The sequence below is a fragment of the Rhinolophus ferrumequinum genome, chromosome 17 (genome assembly GCF_004115265.2).
Source record: "Rhinolophus ferrumequinum isolate MPI-CBG mRhiFer1 chromosome 17, mRhiFer1_v1.p, whole genome shotgun sequence".
Taxonomy (NCBI): domain Eukaryota; kingdom Metazoa; phylum Chordata; class Mammalia; order Chiroptera; family Rhinolophidae; genus Rhinolophus; species Rhinolophus ferrumequinum.
The window spans coordinates 48219696-48246948 of NC_046300.1; the positions used below are offsets into that span (position 1 = coordinate 48219696).

Sequence of the window (27253 nt, forward strand, 5' to 3'; positions counted from 1 at the left end):
TTTATAGTAACTGTATTAGATTGGATGGCTGGTTCATCTGCTTTCTTTTTCCAAACCTTCCTGTATCTGACTTTTGAAAGTAACTTCAAATACTTTTTGAAATTAGATAAACTCTACATTACAAAAAGACAGCTACCATAGTCCCCTATTTGGTATTTTTTGGTTACTGTTTCAATGTCACTTTACTTTCAGATTCTTGCTAGAATCCCTCTATGCATCCTACTGCTCTTCCTTTCTCAGACTACTAACTGTGAAGTTTGTTTCTTCTTCCCCATTATGGGAAAGGTGCATAAAATTGAATCCCAGACTTTGTAAGTGGTATACTCAATCTTCTTATTTTAATCAGTACCTTTGAACACAGTCAAGTAAAATACATCTTAAGGGAGTTCAAAACCAGGACTGTTTATTACTGTGCACTTAAGGGGATGCCAATTCCCCTTAAGATCACAGACACTGTTATAATAAACAGACACTGTTATAATAAACATACAATTCTAGAATTTTACAGGAGATAGTCCATAAAGGGTCCGTGCTAACAAAAGCAGTATATTACAGCAATTTTCCAACAAATGAGTCAAGTGTCTTGAGAAATGGGTGCTTCTTCTACTTTGCACAAAGATTATAAGCTAATAAAGGCTCTGTTCTGAATTCCTGATTTTCTAGGACCACCATCAACACCACCCCCGACTCCCAAAAAAACCCCCCAAAAAACAAACAAAAAACCCCAAAGAATAACAACAGATAAAAAAAGAAAAATCTATCCTTAAGTCAAGAATTTAAACTCTCAGAAATGTGTGTCTTCCGAGCATCCAGCCTGAAACACTGGAATTACTGTCACTTTTTGCTTCTCTTAGTTTCTCACCAAGTTTTAGAGGACCTCCATAGCCCTTCTAGATCTGATCTTTCAATTCTTCACGCCAGTGTCGGTCCTAACCCTCAAATTTGTGGCTGATCACTTTCTCAAATGTCCTCATGATTATTCTTCCCCTGAAGCTATTATTTATTATTATGTGTATTTGTATATATACTCATAAAAGTCCGACTTACAGTTATAGCTGACGCTTGTATCATTGCCAGTGACTACACTGAGCACTATATACACGTTCTCATTTAATCCTCAAACTTTTGAGAACCAGGTACAATTATTATCCCAACTTTGCATATGTAAAACGGAGGCTTAGAGAGGTCAAGTGAATACCTAACACCATAAAGTGAGTAATTAGAACTGAGATTTGAATTAGCTGATCACCAGGCTAATTTTTATCATGTCCTTCCCTTTTCCAAGTCAGCGCTTACCAGGAGCCTCTCTAATCAAAGTCAACTCTGTTCATGGACTTCAAGGTATCCCAGCATTTAACTCCCTGGACCTAGAGCTTCAGTGGTGCCTGCTGTTAGGCTAAGTAAACACAAAGGTTCTTTCTTTTACAAGGCTTGCTACATTTCACCTTCAAGTCTTCAAGGAATAAAACCTTTTTATTCATCTTTTCTAATGTATTTTTCCCAGACTTGTAACATCTGACTAAAAACAAATGAACTCTACCGATTTCAAATCTTGACGTCAGCACAAACTACTTCCAGAAAATAATCAGAGCTGTATTTATTGAGTACTTACTGCATCTAGGTTCAGTTCTAAGGGCTTTAAACATATTAACCAATTGGGTCCTCACAGCAATCCAATGTAGGTACTGTCATCAACTCCTTGTTCAGATGAGGAAATTGAGATGAGGCTCAGATCACAGAATTAGTAAGAACTGGGATTTGAACTTGGGGAGTTAGGGTCTAGAACTTGGGGCTATAACACTACTCCATGATGCCCTGCATTTCTATTTCTATTACTACCCAGAGTCGGTGCCATACACTATGAATGATATAAAAGAAATACACCCCATGGTCTTTAAAAAAAATATTACTAAGAAAACTTCTCTTAAGGAAAATACTAGGAAGATTATAATGATAACATAGTAATTTTGTAGGCTGGACTACATATGATAGCAACACATAGACAAGTTTAAAACACCTAACTTTCAAGGAAAAGCATGGTAGGGAAATCATGCAACATTTCTATACAACTATACAATTGTGTACCTTATGTCATTATTTTAGTACATAGTTTCATTTGTTTTCAACCTGCCTCTTTTCCTGGCCAATAAGTTCTTGGCAGGTGAGGCGATGACTGAGAATTCTCCTTTATGACCTGTAAGAGCAGAGTCTGGTGTTCTGTAAGCAACTGACACTCCACGAATGCCAGATGGCAAAGGAAAAAAATAAAAGCAACCACAAAATGATTACTAGGACTATAACTTAGCAACTCATAGACTGTTTTTAAAATCCTAAGTAACATACCAAAGAATGGATGCTTTTAAAGAAATAAAACATGGACAAGATCAGGAGACTGAGGAAATGTATTCATGCTGGAGAAGTACTAATCCAATGATAGGTGCCAACACAGACCAACGTCACGTGGATTGCCAACACTAATTCTGATCCCTGCACCACTCCCTTATCTAGAAAAGGCATCCCTTAAAGGGAATTAGCACCCGCTAGCCCCTGCACATGGGCAATGCCGCCATATTCAGTTTCTACCTTCTGCTACAGAAGCACAGCCACAGTGACTGGTGAGAGGGCTTGTTGCTCCCCCGCCAAGCTACCAACAAATTAAGGCTCCTGAACCTATCAAGGCTAACTAATTCTGAATTTATTTTACTAACTATGCTTCTAAATCATACTGCTTTCTTTATTCATAAAATAAACTGGCACCCAAATAAAAACCATTATTTCACATGCTGAAGGCTTCACTTTTCACCTAATCAGTACTAACCATGCCACAGAAGGTTACACTTTTAAAAATATGTTTATGCATAAAAAAAGGACTGCACACCTGGATAGCCTCCTGAGACCCAACATCTCACTGTCAAGAGTGTTCCTGGGAAAGCAGAAACAAACATTACATGTGAAGAGAAACAAAATAAGCAACATTGGAGGGTCATGTTTAAACCAAATACGGTTGAGAAAAAAAGAATTCTTCAATCCAATAAATAAAAGATATTAAGAACACCTGGAACATTTTAACATGGAAGATAGCAAGTAGATTTTTGGGTAGAGGGGTGGGGGAGAAGAATGCACTCCCAGAATGAAGAGAACATACCAACATTAATTTTTTTCATGCTCTTTAATAATAAAAAAATAAGGAAAAGATAGAATTAAACACAATACTTAGGAGTCAAGTCAGGTGGTACTGGGAAAACTTGGTGCTGACTATTCTGGACAAGCTTAAGTTCAGGCTGCCTGAATTTTTGGTGAAGTGTGTTTCGTACCAAAACCTTTTAATATAATTAACTTCTAAAAGGTTCATTATGTTATTTTCTTTGTCATAGTCTAAAGTATAGAACTTGCTTCTCTCAACCTCTTAACGTCCACTCATGCCTGTATTTCAAACCGTGTGTTCTTTTACTGCTTTAGCTATGACTTATACTTGTTCTTCTCTTATTTCTGTTTTTCACCCTATTATACAAAACACTTCCCAAGAAACCTGTTAATAAAGGGACTTTTTGTCTGCAGTGGAATTTTATTATTTCAAGAATATAATGCTCAGTTTCAGTTTTCTTCCTATGGGAGGTTTTAAGAGTAATATTTTTCATTTAATCAACTTGGGTTGTCCCACAAACTACATGCCAGAGATTGCTAATTTTTAAGGATCTGGCCTGGGCTAATGCTTCCTTAGAACTGTTTTCTTAACACTTAACTAGTTTAAGATCTCTCTTTTCATTCAGTGTTGGCAATAATTGAACCATCACTTTTGCCTCCATTACCTTATTTTGCCTGAGAAGTTTTTATCTTTGATTGGTGACTGATCTGGAAAACACAGGTGATGCAGCAGTGAAGTTATTATAATTATACTCAAAGATGTTCTTGATTTGATGTCTCTGATTTGTTTCACATTTTTCCTCCATTGTCCCTGGTATTACAAGGAATTAAGAACTTGGAAGGACAAAATTCATAGGCCAGTAATGGAGGAGACCTCACATCTCAGGTACACCAATCAATCTGGTTACTATGGCATAGCACAGCAAAGTCATTTTCTAAAAAAAAAATTTCCCAAATGCTATTTATAAGAGGATAAGACAGGATAGCTTCTCTCTTCTAAACCACCTTTTAAATCCTCTGGTATTAGTAGTTGTATAAATGCATGAACAGAACTATGTCAACAGTTACTAATGACTTCTTCATTCAATTTTGAATCTGTGAAGCCCTGCTATTCGTGGTTAACTTATTCCTTGTCTAAGGTAGTCTCCCTGGATGGACTGATGCTTAAAAGATGGTGAGACAGTTAAGGCTGAGGGAGAATATGGTGTTCCACAAAGAATAAGCCAGAGAAATTCCATATGGGAGGCATAGAAAAGAGATGGTCTTGCATGATTCTTTATAGGAGTCCAGCTTCAGAAACTCACAGTAAGGTTCCCTTCCATAAGACCCGGGAGAGAAAGGAAGGGTTAGGGAAGTTGAGAAAAAGGTTAGGAAGAAAAGAAAAAATATCTAGCTCAACATTTTATGAACTATCAGAAGTTACGGCTGGCTATTTTACAATATGATATCCTTAAAATGGCAAATAAAGATCAGATTAACAAAAGGGTAAGAGTAATGACTTACTTCACTATGGTGATGGTAACAATTTTTTGTAATTCACCACCTAAAAATTATCTAAATTAATTTAAGTGGCACTATTTAAATGCCATATTAAAACAAAATAACTTAGATGACAGAAAGAATAACATGTTTTACCAACCTATACAAGTAGTTGTCACTTTTATCTATATCATCTAAAAGCAATATGGTCCTTGCACATACAAAAAACCACTAATCATACAATTTAAAAATGAATTCTAAAAGAAGACATGTAATCAAACATTCAAAGCTTGTAAGAGAATTCTTACTGGATAGCTTACAAAAACCTTTCCTGCACTTATCTAAAACAAAATAAATAGAAACTGAGAAGATGTCTCCATCTATGAGAAGAGTATATACCTTTTTCTTTTGGCACTACCAGTATCAGAGGTGGCTGAAGAAATCATGCTGTCTCCATCCTCAATGTCGTCTCTCCTGGCAAGCTCCTTCTTCTTTGCCTAAAACAGAGCAGATCCCGGGAGTCAAGCTCACACTGCTGAGCACTCCTAGAATATATGAATATTAAAGAGCTAGACATATGAGATTCACTCAGAAAGATACAACCGCACGTAGGACGCATAAAATTAGTCATTAAACATTTTCAGTAACCCAATTTAACAAAAGCATGCATGACAAAAAAGTAGGTTAATAAAATGAATCTAGAGAGTCGAAGAATCAACACTAGCTAAACTGCATTTAATACTACAAAGGGCACTGACTTGTTAAAAGCACTGAGGCAAGTTGTAGGAGCATCTTGCTCTGTTGGCCATATTGAAGTAAAGCCAACTCAAAGATGGCCTTTGGTATGCTTGACTTCTTAAGCAACAGTGTGGCTAAGAAGAAAGTTTAACGTGAGAGGTGAAAGAAGATCTACTTTTCAACACATGCATTTTTAAAGACTTTCTGCCAAACAAAGCTGAAAGCCAAACCACAGCAGACTTAAGGAATACATACAGAATACTGAAAAGGAAATACTTGAAACCCACAGAATTGATCACAGTGTGGACCATACAAAATGAAGATTCTACGGGTGATCTAAAATTGCTTTTGCTCCTTCCTTGCTCTGAGCTTTTCTTTCCAGAAAGACCGTGTTAAAAACTGACAGGTGGACAATTTTTATTTCGCATCTATAACTTTTTGTCTAAAAACCCCTAGATGACCCATGACCTCAGGTACCCTCCAAGGTATGCTCTTAGAAAGGATCTGACAAACTAATGCACATTGTACAATGATTAATTAGCCCTAAGATGTCCTTTCTCCTAAGACCAACTCTGCTTCAACAAAGTCTAGAACCAAAGAGATAAAATTTAGATGATAGAGTATCACCTGTGATTGAAGGGATACAATCAATCCTTGCTTCTTCTACTCACCAAGCTAACCCAATCTAAACTATTATCCCTACTCTACATGATTCTGACGACTCTAAAAAAATATTCGGCAATATTTGTGGCTGAAATGAACAATGTGATATATTGCTAGGGGAAAGCACACATCTTAAAAGAACACACTCAAAATGTGTAAAATTATTTCGGTTATACTGTGTTTCCCTGAAAATAAGACCTAGCCGGACAATCAGCTCTAATGCGTCTTTAGGAGCAAAAATTAATGTCCCTAAGACCCAGTATCGCATTGCATCGCATCGCATCACATCACATCAATCACATCACACCCGGTTTTATATTATAGTAAAATAAGACCAGGTCTTATTAATTTTTGCTCCAAAAGATGCATTAGAGCTGATGGTCCGGCTAAGTCTTATTTTCAGGAAACCATGGCACATACAACAATTTAACAAAACCAAGAATTCATACCTGCATGACTTGCTGTAATTTTAGAACTCGCTTATAGATAGCTGAATTGGGAACATTATAGCGTTTGGCATTTTCAAACATTAAATTCAGATCACACTCCAAATGATCCAAAGTTTCATATTCTTGGTTCTTTAGCTTTGTTCTGTGAAAGACAAACACATGGTTAGAATTTTCCATTATGAAAATTATGAAACATCCTTCCTGAAAGTTTACTGCAAAATCCTGATAAGCACTAGACGGTATCTTTACTAATGATTCTGATTAGAGGCCTGGAAGAGACATTTTCAAGATATAAAGTGAGGAGGCAAAAGTACCATTACATTTAGGCAATATGACAGTTTAACTGAAAGTCCAAAAGAACAAACTAAAACACTACACGAAGTAATAAAGAGGACCTAGTAAAGTGGTCAATTACAAAGCAAACATACTAGCAAAAATCCTAATGGAAAAAGCGTTAGTGGCTAACATCCAAATCCTAAGAAACGAAAATCAAGGAGGTTTTAAGCTACCTTAAATGAAAAATCATAATCTACCCATTTCTGAAAATCAGAGGCCCTTCCAGTTCATGAGTGTTCAAGGAAAGAGAAAGTACTGGCCATGCCATGAAGGAGCATTTAGAATCACGTGTTTACCCCCAGGGGTGTTATATATGAAGAGTGGTCTTATGATGGTAAATGAGAGGCAGATATGTCAGAGTCCATTCACTGCTATTCTTCCAATATAAACTTTTGTAACTAATTAAAATAGAAGGTTTTAATTATTTTACTTAAGCCTTAAGAATTCTGCTATTTCTCTCAGACACTATGGCTATTACTAATACAAACCCTCAATAGTCCCTATACACTTTGTTATCAAGTGAAGCGTCATGGTTTGCCGTAATTCTAACTCTGTATGGATTTAGACAGGATAGACTTTTAAATCTTTCGATTGAAGTACTTTTATGCTTATCCATCAAAGTCACAAAAATAGTATTAAGAAATACAACATGTGTAAACAGCATCACAGAACAAATGCAGAGATTTCAGACTTTTCTCTTAGAATGACATCATCCATTCCGCATATAAAGTTTTACTTAAAATTCACCAAAATCATATGGAAATTCCATGTAGTGCTTAAAGAGATATGAATGTTAGAGAACTTCTCTAGGTTAAAACAAAAAACAACTAAGACAAACTTAGGCCTCAGCACTAGCTTAGGCAGCTAGCACTCAGAGTTTAAATTACAGCCTCAGACTTATTACTGCCAACCCTAAGGGTAATGTGCTGGGTGTTCTCAACAGCCACAGAGAACAGGCAGAGAACCCAAGCTTATAAATGACAATCTATAATAAATCCCAAGTTATTGATCAGACTGATGTTAAGCAAGATAGTGAGGAGGGAAGGGAAGAATGGGAAATAAAAGATGAAGCCACAGTATCCAGCTCCTGCCCATTCTTCCATTTTTGTTGCTTTTGATGACACTCAACTATGTTCCTTCTGCCAACAAATCTTCCTAGGACTGTTACATAATACAGTAGCCACTAGCCACAGGTGGCTATTTCATTCAAAATTAAATAAAATTTAAAATCTAGTTCCTTAGTTGCACTAGCCACATTTCAAATGCTCAACAAGTCACATGTAACTAGTGGCTACTGTATTTAGACAGCACAGATAAAACAACATTTCTGCCATCACAGAAACTTCTATCGGACAGCACTGCTCTAGATTTCCCTGTTGCTCAGATGTAAAGCATAACGAAAGGTAGCCCAGCTCCTGTCAGGCACGACTGGCCCAGCATGTGTCTTTGGAAAGAAGGTAGATCACACGTCCTTTATAAAAGTTGACTCTTCAGAATGCCAGTGTGCTGCCAGCCGGGCCTCAGCCATTCCCCTATTCCTCATATTCCCCTATACGTGTGCCAGACAACTGTCATAGTAAAGTTAAAAAGAGGGGAAAGGTGTAGAATTACTGACTTGACGAAGGTTTATATTAGAAAATTCTAACTTGGAAGAAGGTTGTAGGCAGGTGAATAAGCTGGCTGATGATTTGTCTCCTTCTGAACTAATTAGACTGCTTGAATTAAAAAAAGGTTATACAAGATTGCCCCGGGGATACGAAAAAGACACTTTGCGGAATATAATCAATAATGTTATAAAAATGTTGTAGGGTGCCAGATGGGCACTTGTCTTATTAGGGAGACCACTTCAGGGACAGTGTAGATGCCTGACCACTGTAGTGTACACCTGAAGATGAAGCTGAATAATAACGAATGTCAGCTATAATTTAATATATATATGTATATACATATATGTATAGTCACAGGATGTGGAGTACAGCATAGGGAATAGCGTCAACGGAATCATAACAGCAACATGCAATGTCAGAGGGGTAGTAGATTGGGGGGGGGAGGTTATCACTTAGTGAGGGGTGCAAATGTCTAACTATTACATTGTTTTGTATACCTGAAACTAAAACAAAAATTTAAAAACCGGTTATGGGAGAAAAGAACCTAATGACAAAAATTGTTCAATTAAACAGGAACCTCTCAACATCTACAACCTGTCACCATCGTTTCTAAGGCAGAGTATTAAGACAAATTTCTAGGCTATTTTCTTAATAAATGGCAGCCTTAATTTCCATGTTATTTTAAGAGGGCCAAATGAGCTGATTTTCTATATCCTACTGTGTACAAAACCTCCAAAGTTTGGATTAAATAAAAACACCATAAATCTTACTGATCAAATGATGAAAACAGAAGTCAAAAACAGAAAACCACGAAACATATGTTGTTAAACAATCTTATTTCCTAGAATCCAGCAAATATAAGAATTTTAATTCGTACTGTTTGGAAGGTTAATTTTCTGCCATGAAAGCCTCCTGTATATACCAGCTTAATCTCACCTTGTCAAGATATTTTTACCTGCCTCTTGACTCTATCTGGGTATACTGAAAAACTTAACCCATATGTGGGTGCTACAAAACATCATATTTTATAATATTACTTATTTCCTACTATTTTTAATGATACTGTGCTGGTAAGTATTCTGTCAGGCTGAATTTCCAATGATCACTTTAATATTTTCTCAACAGAAGAGGGAAACCAGATGAACCATCTTTAAGGTATTATTTCAGCTAGTGAATTCTCTAAGAGCTGACTAAGCTGATTCTGGGGGATTCAACTACAAGTAAATTGTTGTAATCAAAATATCAATAAAAGGTATAGGCAGAAAGATTTTTGTACTTTGTTCATTTATAAGAAAATGAACAGTTAAATTCTGAGCTACATGACTTTTTATAATCCATAATCTGACACAAAAATGTCTAGCTGGAACACCTTTCATTATTTTGTCTCTTGACTCTACTGCCGTACAAAGAATATTTGTATTTAACCAAATTTATTTCTTGCTTTTCATATAAGAGTGATATTCAAGTATACTCTGGACATGTGAAAACATTTTTACCTTTAATATCCTTATCCCTTTTAGGAAGGAAGATATACTTGTATGTGCAGGCTCAACCACAAGAAAATGGATGTATATTGAGTAATGTAGAAGACATTTTACTGAGTAATGTAGAAGACATTTACCTGATCTGTTGTAGTGATATGGGCACTTTAATTTGCTGATAATAATCAGGGTATTTTTTCTTTGAAGGCAAATGGAAAAAAGGCTCAGCAATTAGCTGCCCTTGGTTATTCCGACAGCTCCTAACTGTGTCATAAAGCTGATAAAAAGGATTTGAAACATCCATAAATGAAGTAATGCTTTCTGCTTCCGACTCTCCTTCTTCATAACGTGCAGCTAGAAAGAAAAAAAAGGAACCATACTTTGAAAAACTCTTTCTAACAACGCATATTAAGCTGTATGTTTGAGAATACTCATTTTAAAAGAATAATCTCTAGTCTTCATTAAAGATGTTAGTAATGCTTAATATAATTGTATGTTTACTTAGAGGAATATTACATAGAAATAGAATGTTACACAGTAAAAGTTACGCTGTTTTTAAAAGGTTACAAACGGTTTCTCTTTTTAAATGTGCCTTCTTCAGAGACTCCTTGCTATGTGTGCTTGGCCAAGAAAAAGAGCAAGGAGGCATTCACAGATCTCAGAACTAAATACAAAAGCTAAAACTATAAAACTCTTAGAAGAAAACGTAGGTATTCATCTTCATGGCCTTGGAGTGGATAATTGGTTGGATAATCTACTCTGTTTTCTTTTTTTTCTTTGGGAATACTGGGCAACAGTGTGTTTCTCCAGGCCCCATTAGTCATTGTCCTTCAATCTGGTTGTGGAGAGCGCAGCTCAGCTCCAAGTCCAGTCGCCATTTTCAATCTTAGTTGCACGGGGCGCAGCCCACCACCCCATGCGGGAATTGAACTGGGCAGCCTTGTTAAGAGCTTGTGCTCAAACCAACTGAGCCATCTGGCCACCCCACCGGGCGCTCAGTGGCAGCTCGTTGTCTTCAATCTAGTTGTGGAGGGCGCAGCTCACCGGCCCATGTGGGAATCGAACTGGCAACCCTGTTGTTCAGAGCTCGCGTTCTAACCAACTGAGCCATCGGCTGCCCCCTACTCTGTTTTCTTAATAGCTGAAGTTACTAAATAATAATCCTCTTGGGATAAACGTAGTACTATTTACTAGACAAAAGGCAATAAATACATTTTAGGAATGTTGTAAATGGTGTGGTTTTTCTTCAATTTGTTATGCTACTATAAGGTTAATGAAGTAACCAAATAGAAGAAGGAAATCTAAACATTATGTGTGTGTCACTTTTATAATCAGCATAAAACAAAGCTAATAAAAAGATAAATTTTCTTTCAAGTTTTGATATGACCAGGCCTAATTTAAATAAAAAATATTTAACTCTGTAGATAAGTATCAAAAAATTAAATTCATACCGTCATAAGTAGTCTAATTATGAAATTTCTATAGAAGATTTAGTACAAAATACACAGCTGGAAAAATGTGTGGCCTCACACTTGACTATAAAATCAAGATATGCCAGAATAACTTCATGAAACAAATTTTATCTCTACATATAAAAATATCTACAGTAAAATAAAAAAAATATTATATTACACTTACGAGAAAGATAACAAAATCAAATATACCTCTACAGCTGTTCTTTACGTTGCTATTTAACAAACTGTACTTTTCCATTGATTTTTAGTGCCCAATGCTCTTTGTTTAAATGATAATTTACTATGCTGCTCTGACTGTAATTTCCATCTGTCTTTAAATCATAAGCTCTAGCCGAGAAGAAATTATAGCCTACTGAAACTATAAGCCAATGACCTGGAAATCTAAGATGTTCTGAATGTCTTCCTGGAATTTCCTGGTGGTTGTCCCTAGTACTCATTAATTATCATCATGGGTTTGAAAGCAGGATCTGCTAAGGCTATCAAACCAATTGTATTGGAAGAAGTATTTATTTACTAAGCTACGAGCTTTAACACAAATAAAGCAATAACCTTTTGATAAGGTTGCCAACCAAAGAGTCTAATGAAAATGCAACAAATCTGCACTGCATGTACTCCAAAAACTGAAAACTCCCAGCCAGATCAAAGTCAATGCAGTTTTTCTTAACCAGCAGGACCCACTGAGAAGGCCCTGAACACGTCACCGCCTGATGCTTACCAGCCAAAGCAGCATCCTCTTCACTTTCTGAGCCGTACTGAAGGGCCATGGTAATTGCTGATAAACGGCCCCCTTGGACTGCTCTTTTATTACTGCAAAGGAAAACAAGCAATTAGAAGACGTGGAAAGATATAATCATAATTTGGTTATGTTATAGGAAATAGGAATTGCTAACAAAGCATTCACAACAAAGAAAAAGAATTTCTATTAACTGCCTCCTCAATCTATCTTTGTGCTTTTTATACCCACCCTAATCAATTTTAGCCAAGACCAATTTTTCTCTCTTAGAAAAGAGGGAGTGGTGGCAGAAAGCCTAAAGTAGGCTACTTGTAATCTGTTCTTGACATAAACACAGCACACTACTCCTTATTTTATAAAAAAAAAGTTTCATTCATAATTACTGGTTAATTCTAAGATGCTCATATTTTACAATGAACACAAAACCTTTTAGACTTTACCACACGTTTTACTGGTAATATGAAACACTACCTGACAAACAACTTCTGTTTAAGCATTTTCTAAGAGGTAAGGTCAGCACTTCAACCTTTTAAATGAGGTATTTGATAACAAATTCTCATAATAACCTAACTATACCCAAAAATATTACTTCAAGATAGCCATCAAGCAAACACTAGTATGCTTATCCTTATAAACATTAGTCAGCTCTCAGACTAAACACACACATTCTCTCTCACCGGTAATACTTGCTAGTGGGATTTCTCTCTTCACCAAGGCTGCCTTTACTGTGCGAAGGGCCTGTCAGCCTGGTTGCAGCCAAATTTGATGAAGTCCTATCCAGAGATAAAATTTAAAAACCCTCAGAAAATTGACAGCTGAAATCAGAACGCTGGGTAAACAAAAAAGATACAATCATTTTCTTCTTCTTTTCTAAAGAGAAATGTTCAAATATTCGAGCCTTTACAGGGCAAGGCTTTGCTCCAAAACCTGGGGACACTGTGGAGGAGAATGGACCAGGGCTGATCCTAGAGAGCTGATGGTTACTACAGTGACCAGAGGATCTAAGAACAAAGCAAATGTCAGGGTCAGAAGAAAGTTTCCAAAATAGCCACTCAATCTTTCCATTTCAGATAGGAGGAAGAGAATCGTGGTAGTAGTATTTGTTCAAATATTAGTCCCAGCACAAGCAAAAGCCAAGATGAGACTAGATCTTTGGACACCTGGCTAAATACTCTTATGTAAATATAAACATATATACCTATATATTATATACAAATATCATAAAATTACATGTTATATATAGTATACATGTATAATATAAATTACATACAAATACAAACATGCATATGTACATATAACATATAAAACAATAAAAGTATATACTGGTGCTAAGTGCTAAAAATTGCTTCTTTTTAAATGAAGGCTTTCAGGTGCAATAAAGGTGCAAGGTAAGCGTTATCCCTACTCTCTTTAGCATCACATTATCAACTGTAAATATAATCTTGAAACGCATCTTGTTTTCCACTGTATTGATTTCACTAGCTAGAAAATCCAGCAAATAATAAAAAGCACAAGGATTTTAGACATATTTTTTAACCTACCTTATTCGAAGGCTTGACTTAGCCATTTCATGATGTTCAATTTCTGCCTTTTTCATATAAAATATTTTTTTAATAGAATTTGCATCCTGTCAAGATAAAATTACTTGGCTTAGAGAAAGTATAGGAAAAAAAGGACAGTTTAAAATGCTCTCAATCTTGCACTGGGCACTTTCTATAGCACTCCTTCCATTTGGAGTAGCCCTCTACTCAATAGCCACAAAGCTGTATCCTTTAACCTTTCTACAAGCTTCCAAAACATCTTCATAATTAAACGTAAGTTAAAAAGCCTCCTAACTCATTCACAATTAGTCACATACAAAGGTCTAATGATAAATAGGAAAAACAATAGTGAAAATACAATGAACTCTACCTGTGTACATTAACCTAAAAATTGAAACAAAGATACACTTCTAAGATTAAAGACTATGTACATAAATTTACTTGCTTAAATTAAAAGCACACTAATATATCAAGCCCAAAGTTTCCCTTCTGTCCATAATTTAGTTTAGGGAAAATAATCAGATCGAAAAGTAAAATTCCTAACTGCATCGACAATTGGTAAAATACTATTAAAATGTCATATTAAGATGTTCTATCAAGGACTAAGAGTGCAAAGACTTCATAGTTTATTCCTTATTTTCACTCCAAGTTTCTTAAAAGATGAAAGATAAAAGTTAAAGTAACTATCAAAAGTCACTGTGAATCAGCATTCTGAAAGTTTAAATGATCTTACTTCCAAAAGATTTTCTGAGCATCCTTTGCTAAATTCGCAAATGATATATTATTAATCTAAAAACTTTCTACGAGCAACTATTCATTACAGGGCCACCAAACTTCTAGGAGGGAACTGCAAAAAAACGAAATAGTCATTTTACATTGTATATTATGCTATACAGATTGTTTCTTTATATTTATGAGGTTTAAATGTAAGAACTAAATCTATTTTAACTAAAAATTGAATTGAAAATGAATCTATATGTCTACCTGGTGTAAAGGTAGAAATATAGACGAATGGAATAGAATTTAATCCATAAATAAACCCATACATCTATGGTCAACTAATTTTCAACAAGGGTACCAAGACAATTCGATGGGGAAAGAAGAGTCTTTTCAACATAAGGCACTGGAACAAATGAATATTCCTATGTAAAAAGAGAACGAATGTGAATTCCTACCTCATGTATACAAAAATTAAAAATGGTTCAAAGACATAAATATAAAAGCTAAAACTATAAAATTCTTAGAAGAAAACATAGGTGTAAATCTTCATGGCTTTGGATTAGATCATGGTTTTCTTGATATGGTACTAAAAGCACAAACAACCAAAGGAAAAAAAGACAAACTAGACTTATCAAAATGAAAAATGTTTGTGTCCCAAAGGACACCGTCACGGAAGTAAAGACAATCTGCAGAATGGGAGAAAATATTTATAAATAATATATCTAGTCTAATGTCCAGACTACATAAAAAACTCTAACAACTCAATAAAAAAGACAGATAAATTAAAAAATGGGCTAAGAATCTGAATAGACATTTTTTTAAAGATATTATGCCTGGCCAACATGCACATGAAAAGATGTTCAACATCACTAATCAGTAGGGGGGAAATGTTAATCAAAACCACAATGAGATACTATTTCACACCCACTATGATGGCAATGATAAAAACAAAGACAAAAACGGAAAAAAAGTGTTGCTGAGGATGTCAAGAAATTATACTTCAACATTGCTAATGGGAATGTAAAATGGTACAGCTGCTTTGGAAAACAATTTGGTGGTTCCTCAAAAAAGTTAATATATAGTTATCATGTGGCCCAGCAATTCCATGCCTAGGTATGAACCTATGAAAATATATGTCCACATAAAAACGTATACATGAATGTTCACAGCAGCATTATTTATAGTAGCCCAAAAGGGAAACCACTCAAATGTCTAGCAACTGATAAACGGGTAAATAAAACATGGTATATACATACAATGGAATATTATTCAACAATGAAAAGATGAAGTATTGACACATGCTACAACATGTATACCTTGAAACTATTACGCTAAGTGAAAGACAGTCACAAAGGACCACGTATTGTATGATTTCATTTATATGTAATGTCCTGAATAGGCAAATTCACAGAGACAGAAAGTAGACTGGTGGTTGTCTAGGGCTGGGGAGGTTGGGGCAAAATGGAGAGTGACAGCTAACTAATTGTGCCAAAGGCTGCACAACTCTGTGAATATACTAAAAGCCATTAAATTGTATTCTTTGGGTGAAATGTATGATACATGAATTTTATCTCAATAAAGTTGTTACATAAAAATTATTACCTCTAAATTATACTCTTATCAATGAAAACAACAGAAAGAACTAACCTTGAATACTTGAGAACCGGGCTCATTGTAAGTTTTGGCATTTTTTGCTAGGAGATCTATGTCTTTGGCCATTGCATGAATACTCTTGTAGCTTCCATTCTATAATAAACAACAAAGTATAGCAGTTCCTCTTATTGAGAGTTAATCCATATAATCTTAAAAAAAAAAAAAAAGAACTCCATATATTTTTAAATTGTCACCATGTTCCAAGACTTTATTGGGAAGTACATGTGAACAATATAGAAAGTCATTTTCTCTTTTATAAACTATTGATATTGGCCGTTTACAAACACTTTGAGGTAAACAACAAAACCAGAGATACATTATTCTCATAAAAACTTACAGTTTTAAAAAAATCAAATAAGGTAAAAGTTGTTTTATTTAGCAAACACATAGTGCTTATTTATGTGCCAAGCACTGTTCTAAGCACTTCATTAATATTAATTCATTAAGATGGACTTAATAGTGTGAAGTAAAACTTTAGTTTTACAGGTCACTTCAAATAAAGTAAAAGGTCAGTCAAGCACAGAGGGTAACATTTCGTGAGTATCTACTATGTACTACGCTCCATGTTAGAGCTGTCACATCTTCAAGTTTATTCAATCCAAAATAACTCAGGAGACTCATAATTGCCTCAATTTACAAAGAAAAGGAAGAAGAGAAACTCTAGGCAAAAGGTACACCAGGAGACAGAAATGAACCAACATGTTCTAGAGAGACTGAGGAAACCACACAAAGGGGAGTGGACGGTGGGGAAGGGTCAAACCATAAGCACAGGCTGCATAGGGAGGTCAGGAACAAATGAGGCAGAGTCCAGAGAGCCAGGCAAAGCAGAGGAGCTGGTTATTTGCCATGTAGAGGTACTCATCATGAGTACCCTATGTATCTGGAGGAAATCCCAGCACAGGTGGTAGGGAAGGTAACAGGATGAAAGTGGGCAGATGGTAGCTTTGCCAGCAGCCTGGCAGCCAGAGAAAGGGGAAATAATTCATGCTTGAGTCTTGAGGGACTAAAGCCAACAGTAAAGGAAAGGAAGGAATGCATTTTTAACTCCAGCAAGAGAGCAGAATCTAGGAGTGGAGCAGTGAGTGTCCAGCACCCACAGTGGCAACAGCAATGGCACCACAAGGAGAACGTGTATGACTTCAGCTGTGCCATCACGTTCCTAAGTACTACCTGTTTTCCTATGGCTAGTACTCCCACCTTCCTTCCCAATGATTCCACGAGCTATACAATACCCTTTTCACGGATTCTCCTTCTGCTTAGTCAGAGTTGGTTATTGTTGAACTGGTACAAGGAACTGTGACTTGCTTCAGAATGCATTTAGAGAACAAGTGACAAGTCTCTGGGCAGTAGAATAGCAGGAAGAAAGCTAGGGTCAGAAAGCAATATGCAGAAAGGACTTGAGAGCCTTTTATCAGAGAGGGAGGAAAGACTATTACGTTAATTTGGATGTAGCAGGACAAGGATCTGGATTAGGGTGATGGTGAAAGGAGGTACTTCTGTGGGCCTTTTGAAAAGAAAAAAAGACAAGATAAGGTGAGAGGTCAGAGAGAGAAGATTGGGGCTGAGGTAGGAGTGTTTAAAGATATGATTTGATTTTCAGTATTATAAGAACACCTTCCCCTAGACAGATGTAGGAACCCCAGCCATTTAGGTTCTAGGAGACTCAGTCATTCCCAGTAGCAGCTATTGGGCTGCCTGAAAAAACCAGGTGATACCTGAGGGAATCTGTATTTTAACATTCAATGTAATTACTACTCTCTTAGAATTTAAAGCAAAGGAAGTTTCTCCCTCATGGCAAACCATTGAGCTTTCAGTCTCACTTCTCAATGAGAATATGTAACACATTAAGTTTTCCTTTTTGCTTTATCTACTAAGAGCCCCACATCCTTCTCACCTTGTGGGGTGGGGGGTCAGTAACTTATGCTGACCAAGGTCACATCCCACAGGTGCGCTGGGAGATACTTCATCTACATTATACACAGATACTTCATATACATTGACCTCTACAACTCTGTGAAGCAGTAACACTACTCTCAATGTATAGCAGAGGAAGCAGGCAGGTCGCGTGACCAAAGTGACATAGCTAGTAAGAAGCAGAGCTAGGAAAATAGCCCACGCCAGTCCAAACCCTAAAAAGTAGATTTCTAGTATAATTTAGCTCATTTTCCCTATATCTTCCTTAACCTCTGATCATCTAATTTTAAATCTCAGTCACTCAATATTTACTGAGAGGAAATAACAGCGCAGGGGTTAAGAGCACAGACTCTGGAGGACTGTCTGGATCCAAATCCTAACTCTTCTCCTTACTAGTTGATGACTCGGACAAGTGACTTACCATCTCTGTGCTTCAGTTTTCTCATCTCTAAAATGGGAATAATACTATCTACCTCATGGAGTTGCTGTAAGAATTAATTGGCCAATACATATAAAGCACACAACACGGAGGAGGCACCTAGTAATTCCAGGTGCCTATAACTTCTGGAGATACAGGGAGGGGGCACTCAGAGAGAACAGTCTCTATATTCACTGATCTTATACTGTAATATGTGTTGTAGATAACGTTTATGCTGAAATATCCTAAAACTATTTGGAGCAGATAAAAATAAACAACAAAGCTTTAATTGTCAATGTATTTTTCACAATTAAAGATGTCCATGACCAATGCTTTTTTTGTCCTAAGAGCAAGATCTAATATGCCAATAAAAATATGCTTTCCTCCCTACAGAAAAAAATGCAACAGGGATACTATGCTGCCTCTTCAAAAGCTATAATCAGTAAAATCACTCTCATTTGCCTACATTATATTGCTAATAAGCCCTTTCAGTGACTTCTCTCTTTTCTAAAAGCCCATAGGCCAATCTACCTTAAATCACATATGGTCATCTTCATACCTGTATCCTCTGGGCAATGGTCTTGAGATCTATAGGTTCCTTAATTATTGCATAATAGTCTGGATATTGCTGGAAGACACAAACCCAGGCATGCCAAGTAAGTGAAAATAACCAGCTAACAAGAAAACAAAGAAATACACTGACAATCAATCAACTGAGTAACATTGTAAGATTCAAAACAAAAGACACAGTTGTACAGCATATTGTTATAGTTAAAGCAGAAACAATTTGATTTTAACAAGCTTGAAATACCCAAGCATGCTGTAGGAGGTTACAGTTAGCATTTGATAACATTATCATTACATAACTAATATACCACCACTTAATATTTAAAAAAATTCTACATTGAGACTTGCACAAATTAAATTTAAAATCTCAAGCTATCCGTGACTGGATATGAAGTAGGAAATGTTTTAGAAGGGCTTATTATAAGCTCTTTTAATTCTGCAATTTAAATAACACAGTTACATCCTGTTTTATAAAAAATTCTTAATGATCTACAAGAAACCAGATTACAAGATTTGTTAGTTTCATGTTTAACTTAATGCTTCTACTTACTTCAGTCAAGTAATTTTTTTCAAATAAAACATTTTAAATTAAACGACATTAAAGAAACGAAACAAATTAGAAGCAATTTGTTTTCTTATCAAATACTAACTTATCACAAGAAAAGAAGTTAAACATGTTAGAGGAATGTCCTTGAAAGGTTTCACAAAGCCTAGAGTGCATGCACTGCCATGAGGTTTTGTTCTTGGAGGAAATAATTAAAGTCAACTGAAAAATCAAAAGTTGGTTTCCTCAGGTGGGAGAGGTGTCTGTCGAGGGAAGTCACTGTGTTTTCCAGGCTCTTCTTACCTGTTCAAATCTTGGAGCCCAAACAACAACAAAACGCAGGAGATCACAGCTTTTACTCAATTACTAGGCTGAAAAAATGACCTCAGTGATGCTTCACCTTACCTGATCCCTCAGCTTACCTCTATTTTCTTAACCTTACTTTTCTTTTGTTAATCTTCTTTCTTTGCTTGGATCAAAGCCCTTGCCTGGCCCCTTTCTTCACCAATTCTACTTCTGAGAAACAGTTTAGAAGACAAATTATGGCAAAGCCACCCAGGCTGGGATACAACGTAATCCATGCTGTTGGCCCATGTATGTCCAATCCACCTCTCCTACTTAGCCAGTCTGCTTGGGAAGGATTTATAAAGAAAAGGTAAAAACTGCCCTCTTCTCCAGGTCTCAGTCTTTGTCTTTCAAATTGTCACAACCTGAGGGACCAATGGGATCTACTTTCCCTAACCATACTGCTGCATGGTGTCTCCAAAAGCCCTCCCAGAATTGGGGGAACGAGATATTAATGTTTTGTAGCTCTAAATCATCCTTGGTGGCCTGACCTCCTGCAGAGTAAGAATAAACCTTGAATAAAGATTGTACACTTTTCTCGTAATTTTTGTACTGTGCTTAAAAATACGTAAGATTTACCATTTAACTATTTTAAATGTACAGTTCAATGGTACTAAACACATTCACAGTATTGTGCAACTGTCACCATCATCCACCTCCAGAACTTTTTATCTTCCCAAACTGAACCTCCCTACCCACTGAACAATCACTCTCCACTTTCCCTCTCCTGCCAGTCCCTGGAAATTGCAATTCTACTTTCTGTTTCTATGAATTTGGCTACTCTAAGTACCTCCTTTTAAAGGAGTCATACAATAAGTATTTTGTCTGGCTTATTTCACTTACCATATTGTGTTCAGGGTTCAATCTTATTGTAACATGTGTCAGACTTTCATTCTTTTAAAGGCTGAATAGGAAGAGAGCCCTCTCCAAGAACCAAATCAGCTGGCACCTTGATCTTGGACTTTACAACCTTCAGAAGCCAGAGAAATACCTTTCTGCTGTTTAAGCCACCCCATCTGTGGTCTTTTGTTATGGCAACCGGGGCTGACTAATGAGTAAATGTGTCACATACCTGGTTCTTTAACACCTTCTACTTACCATTAAAAATAAATAAATAATGGAGGATATGCATTTGTTATATTCTTATTTCCATGCAATCCTTCAAAAACATTTATTTTCTTTTGATCGGTAAAATTTCACATGGTTCCAAAATCAAAAGAACGTATAGTCTCACCTCAACCTTTAACACAATCTGCCCACTTATCTCTCAATCCTAACCACTTTTATTAATTGCTGGTGTTTTCTCACTGCACCTTGTTATTTTCTAAAAATATTGTGGGGACCTTTCCATGTCAGTATGAAGAGAACTTCCTCATACTTTTCCATAGCCTCCAGTGGTGTGGGCATACTGTATCTATACCACAATACCACAATGTTACTAGGTTTAAAAAAATGTTTTGTGGGTAGCAAGATGGCTCAGTTGGTTAGAGTGAGCTCTTAACAACAAGGTTGCCAGTTCGATTCCCACATGGGCCAGTGAGCTGCGCCCTCTACAACTAGATTGAAAACAACAGCTTGAGCTTGGCCTGAGCTTGGAGCTGAGCCGCCGGTGAGCAGCCAGTTGGCTCAGTGGTTAGAGCGCAGTGCTCATAACACCAAGGTTGCCGGTTCGAGTCCCACATGGACCAGTGAGAAACAACGGCTTGAGCTTGGATCTGAGCAGCCGGTTGGCTCCGTGGTGAGAGCGCGGTGCTCATAACACCAAGGTCGCCAGTTCGAGTCCCACATGGGCCAGTGAGCTACACGCCCTCCACAACTAGATTGAAAAAAACGACTTGACTTGGAGCTGAGTTGCGCCCTCCACAAAACTAGACTGAAAAACAACAACTTGACATGGAGCTGATGGATCCTGGAAAAACACACTGTTCCTCAATATTCCACCCCCCGGCAAAACAAAAATTTTGTAATGTAAACCCCTGGAAATGACAACTATATCTCTGAGACATGTCCCCATGCCTCAATGTCCTCTGTGTTCCCAGGCTCTTATTTTTATTTTTTAATTGAGATATTACACTTAACATGAGATCTACTCTCTAAACAAATTTTTAAGTGTACACCATGGTATTGTTAACTATAAGTACAGTGTACATATAGCAGATCTCTAGAACTTACTCATATTGCATAACTGAAACTTTATAATAGCATTCATTTCTTTTTTAACATAAGGATATCAATATGGAAATAAACAATGAAAAAAACGTAAAAATAAAGGCTGACTAATACTCCATCATATGTACATAACACATCTTATTTATCCATTCATCTGTTGAGGGACACTTTGGGGGCTTCCATGTTTCAGTTATTGTGAATAATACTGCTATGAACATGGGGGTACAAATATCTCTTTGAAACCCCGTTTTCACTTATTTTGGGTATACGCCCAAAGTGGAACTGCTGGCAAATATGATAATTCTATGTTTAATTTTTTTGAGGAATCGTCCTACTATCTGCTTCTTAAAATTTTAAACATATGTCCAATATATTTTTCTGATTAGATCCATACTTAGGACAGCAGTGGTTATAGATGCTTTATACATTTAGTCGTAACTGTCCTTCAACCAGTCAAGACACACCTTTTAAATAACTAGTGTTGTTGATGACTGCTGGGGAAAACTGCATGCTATTCTGCCGTCAGCAAACACTTCTGGAACACCTATGACACGCTGGGTTCCAAGTACATGGGAGGGACATAAAAGAAAATACGAAATAGTCCTGTCCTTAAGAGATTCAGGGACTAGGAAAGGCGGTAGATATAAAAGTAAATGACCACAATGGAGTTAAGTGCTAGAGTACTTTTCTCCCTCCTTCTTCTGCCTCTGACCCCCCACTCCGGCTCAAGCCGTTGATCCTCAGTCTAATTGTGTAGGACACAGCTCCCTGGCCCAGGCTGGTGTTATGAGCCTTGCACCGCCCCCCACCTCCCTGCTGAGGCAGTAAGTTGCTAGTCGTCTGCTCACAGTAGTTCACGGCAGCTCTTGCTGGCTGCCAGCCACTCACACTGGCCACCTGCCGTACCTGGCAGCACACGGTAGCCCACGGCAGCACACAGCAGCCTGCGGCAGCACATGGCAGCTTATGCCAACCTCTGGCTGCTCATGGCAGCCCAGCTCCAGGGAGAGCTGTTGTTCACAATCTTAGCTATAGAGGGCGCAGCTTACTGGCCCACGTGGGAATCAAACTGGCGACCTCAGCGTTAAGAGCGTTAGGAGCACGGCATTCCAACCAACCACCTGAGCCACCAGGCCGGCCCCAGAGTACTTTTAAAAGTGCAAAATTTTATAGTTCCACAGGCTAACGTGGGTGTGAAGACACAAGGGGTCCTGACACTTTCAAAGAGCCTCACTTGTCTAGAAAACCTCTTCTTCTTTGGGGTAGAAGAGTACCTATTTGTTCTCTCTCTCTTCTCCTCCATCACCAGGTGATCAAGGAGAACTAAGAAAGGAAGAACTCATTTCGCTTTCTTTCATTCTATCTCCTGAGCAAAGAGAATGTATTTCTTTTATAAATAAAATGTTTAGTTTAGGTGCTCGTTTTATGATTTAAGAATTACCCATCTTACAATCTTTAGGTATATAAATGTTGAATAACTATGGTGTATACCTAAAACTAATATAATATTGTATGTTAGCTATATTTTAATTTAAAAATCTTTAAAACAAAGAATTACCCATCTTAGAAACAACCCAAAAGTCCATCAGCAGATGAGTGGATAAAAATGTGGTATGAACAAATGTGGTATATACATACAATGGAATATCATCTATACTTAAAAAGGTAGGAAATTCGGACACATGCTACAACATGGATGGACCCTGAACACATTATGTTAAGTGAAATAAGCCAGACACAAAAGGATAAATATTGTATAATTCCTCTTATATCAAGTACTTATAGTCAAATTCACAGAGAGAGAACGAAGAATGCTGGTTGCCAGGGGCGGGGGGATGGGGGCAATGGGGAGTTACTGTTTACTGGGTATGAGTTTCAGTTGAGGAAGATGAACAGTTCTGAAGATGGATGGTAGCAATGGTTGCACAATAATACCAATGTACCCAACACCACTGAACTGTACACTTCAAATGGTTAAATGGTAATCTTATGTGTACTGTATGACAATAAAAACCAAAACAAACAAAAAAAATTACCAAAAAAACAAAAACACAAAATTTTTTTAAAAACCAAAGGTTCTTGGTCAAGTAAAATGACAGAATGTACCCTATGTTCCTGCTGCTGAGACCACAGGAAGGATCTCTTGGTTATCTCCAAGCCTTCCAGTAACCCTAGTGTATTTACTAAGAATAAAATATCTGGAGTACTTAAAAAAACAAACACACACTTTAATTCACCTGTCTTTAGTTGTATCACTTACCACTTTAGAAGGCAGTTTCTGAAAAAGTTCACTAATGAGACGTCCTGATGGATTTGTGGCTATAACTATGGCTTCAAGAAGCTGCTCCAGGATCTCCTTTAAGTAACCTGGAGAAGACTGGAAGGAGGGCATTAGGAGGAAGCAGAGAGAGGAGAAACAAGTACTTTGTTAGAGAAATCAAAAAATAAATGCTGATATTAAATAGTTTCTAAAATTTTAAAACTAACTCAAAAAAGCAAATTCTAAACAGTATTTAAGTTTTAAAAATAACACAGATATGCTCTGATGCTGAATGTGGAAGTTTTACTCCCAGAATGAAATATATGAAACTGATGAGGCTCCTTATATATTTCAGTAACTAAATCCCTTGGATCAGGTCCTTTTACTAAACTCTATTCCACAGTAAGCACTGTAACAGTGAAGTTTAAGTGCCTTATGTGTGAAATGGTGGAAATGCTCACCTTTTTTAGGGTCTGAGCAACTGAGACAGAGAAAACATGCCCCATGACACGTGGTCATTTCTATATCTCTGTTCACATCTACTGAAGTCTTGGTATTCGGGTAGCATAACCACGTATGTAAAGTGGAAGCTACATACTTTAAACCATGGGGTGCTCTGCCACATCTAACAACAGATTTCAAGTTTTATCAAAACTGAATGGAAATTAAATCAATTGATGCACATCACTCTGCTCTCCAGGCTGGTTGGCTTACTCCTCCTACCTCAGTCATTGTTTCAACATGGGAAAGCATATGCCTCCAAAGAGTACTTGGCCAGGGAGAGTTTGAGCCTGAAGCCAGTTTCTGCAGTGAGCAATGGGATGTCTCAATTAAGGTTTACACTAAATGGTACTTCAAATCCAAACCATGTTTTGTGTATATAAAATAAAGACTAAGTTATTTCTGATTTAAATCATTAAAGCATAGTACTTTTGTCCTAATTCAACAGATCTTTTTATTTAGTATAGTCTCAATATTAAGGTCCAACATTAACTCCACAGAGAGGGCATTAACATTTCTTGTGCCTAGCACAGTGTCTGGCAAAAACAGACATATAATACATATTTAACACATGGCATGTGATTAGCTGAGTCCCCAACCATGTAAGCTTAGAACCACATGACACTGATGAAAGCAGATTAAAATATCCATGGTTAAGTCACTTACTTCCTGACTAAAACACGGTACCAGAGTTAGCTTCAAAAAGAAGAGTTACATTCTACAGCCACGATTCCTCTCCTCCCAACCCTACCAGCTACTTTGGAAACATCTGTTGCAGGTAACAAAGGGAGCATGATATGTGAATGAATTCATACAACCCATTTCCATAATTGGGAAAACTCCAAGAAAATCACTTAATTTAAAAATGAGAAGCTTGAAAATTTCCCCTCTTCACAAGAACCTTAGGGCCAGAAAGCAGCTTGGGAGGTATAAATATGAACGCGTAAGATCCTTCCAATTTCTTACCGATATAAACACAAGTAACTCCTAAACATAGGCATTTTCATTTTTGACTAGAATCCTGGAATCCTATAAGGCTGAGCCCTTTGTAGATAATGAATGTTGTGCCCAAGAAAACATGGGTTAAGTTGCTGCTCCTACATTAAAATCAGAGTAAAATTCCAGTGAACCCCTAGTTAATACCTTCTGCCTAATTCCAATCATTTAATTTTTAGAAGAACACTGATAAGGTGCCTAGGAACTAGATTTTGAGACTCCAAGAAGTTATGTTTTGAAATTCAGCCACCACTGCTTCTGTGTTGAAGTTTCAGCAAAAGGCCTATCTAGGTAACTTGGGAAAGACAGGCCAATGCTCTGCTTTGGGTGTCTTACTATTTAGCCACAGAAGAGAGGTGTAATTCCGTTTACTATTCTTTCTCCTCTTTTTAAACATGTGTGTTCATTCAGCAAGAATTTCTCAGTACCTACAAGTCAGACACAGTCTAGATGCCAAGAATAGGTGAACAAGGTGATATCTTTTGTGGACTACCATTCTACCTGGGGAAGACAGAAAGTAAACATGTAATCTAATCAACAAGTTATTTCACATATAGTGATAAAAACTGAAGACCATAGAACAGAGTGATGTGATGACAGAAAAAGAGGCGTGTGGAGCAAACAATTTAGGTAAGTTGGTCAGGTAAGTCCTCTCACAATTGACATTATTTTAAGTGATGTCAGAATAATGAAAAGAGCCAGTAACATGAAGAGCTAAAGGAAGCACGTTCTAAGCAGAAGTAAGAGCAATTGCAAAATTGCAGAGGCAGGAACACACTTGGCATATTCTAGCAATAGTACTCAGTCTAACCCTACAAAAGTATTCCTAACTAAGGTGATTCTATTGACTCTCCAACTTTTAATGACAGCTCTCCAGGTATCATGCCTACTTTTACATGATATCTCAATCTAGGAATATTGGATCAATCCTTGATAACATAAAGATTCTCTTAACTGAGCAGGAAATATGTATTAATATAAAAACCAGCACACATGGGACACATTGTCCAGTATGTCTTGGGATCTCTTGTAATTGCAGTGGGGTTCTCTGGCTGTATACCCCTTTGCTCTCCCACTTACTAATACAGATGTATAGAAAGCCCAGCTGCCCACAGCAGCCCAAAGGCAATCACTGGGGCCTTGTGCACTTCCCAGTAGCCCATTTACCACCTGTTCCAGCTGCAGACTTACTCCTTCAGTCACTGTGCCTTGATTGTCTTGCCCATCTTCATCATCATCTTCGTCATCTGCTTCTCCTTTCTGAACAAACTCATTTCTTGTTCGAAGGTACAGATCCCAGAGTTTGCAAGCAGCTTTATATTCAGGAGAATCCGGCTGTACATTAGCAAAAAGAGGAAAAAATATCACTTTCGCATTTTATTGTAAATCACTTACTACTTTTAAAGCACCCTGTTTGAGCAAAGACTGGTATTCTAAGACATAACTTTGAAAACTCTATTATAAATTTTAAAATCTTTGATTAACAAATACATGGGCCTCAATTTCTCTTCTGAAATAAT

General features: G+C 37.0%; 1 protein-coding gene across 20 annotated transcripts in view; it reads right to left on the bottom strand.

The window, feature by feature from the left end:
- Positions 1 to 27253, bottom strand: part of PBRM1 (polybromo 1) — a 104853-nt gene that overhangs the window by 61755 nt on the left and 15845 nt on the right. For 13 of the 20 annotated variants that reach the window (XM_033132526.1, XM_033132527.1, XM_033132528.1 and 10 more), the window contains 11 exons: positions 26925 to 27068; positions 24237 to 24353; positions 18911 to 18979; positions 16014 to 16112; positions 13647 to 13732; positions 12783 to 12878; positions 12088 to 12179; positions 10038 to 10251; positions 6474 to 6615; positions 5023 to 5120; positions 2879 to 2923 (listed from right to left, as the gene is read on the bottom strand). In XM_033132526.1, coding sequence (XP_032988417.1) covers positions 2879 to 2923; positions 5023 to 5120; positions 6474 to 6615; positions 10038 to 10251; positions 12088 to 12179; positions 12783 to 12878; positions 13647 to 13732; positions 16014 to 16112; positions 18911 to 18979; positions 24237 to 24353; positions 26925 to 27068 — 1202 coding nt within the window. The remainder of the gene's footprint in view (positions 1 to 2878; positions 2924 to 5022; positions 5121 to 6473; positions 6616 to 10037; positions 10252 to 12087; positions 12180 to 12782; positions 12879 to 13646; positions 13733 to 16013; positions 16113 to 18910; positions 18980 to 24236; positions 24354 to 26924; positions 27069 to 27253) is intronic. The other 7 variants (XM_033132530.1, XM_033132529.1, XM_033132523.1 and 4 more) reach the window with 1 other exon arrangement.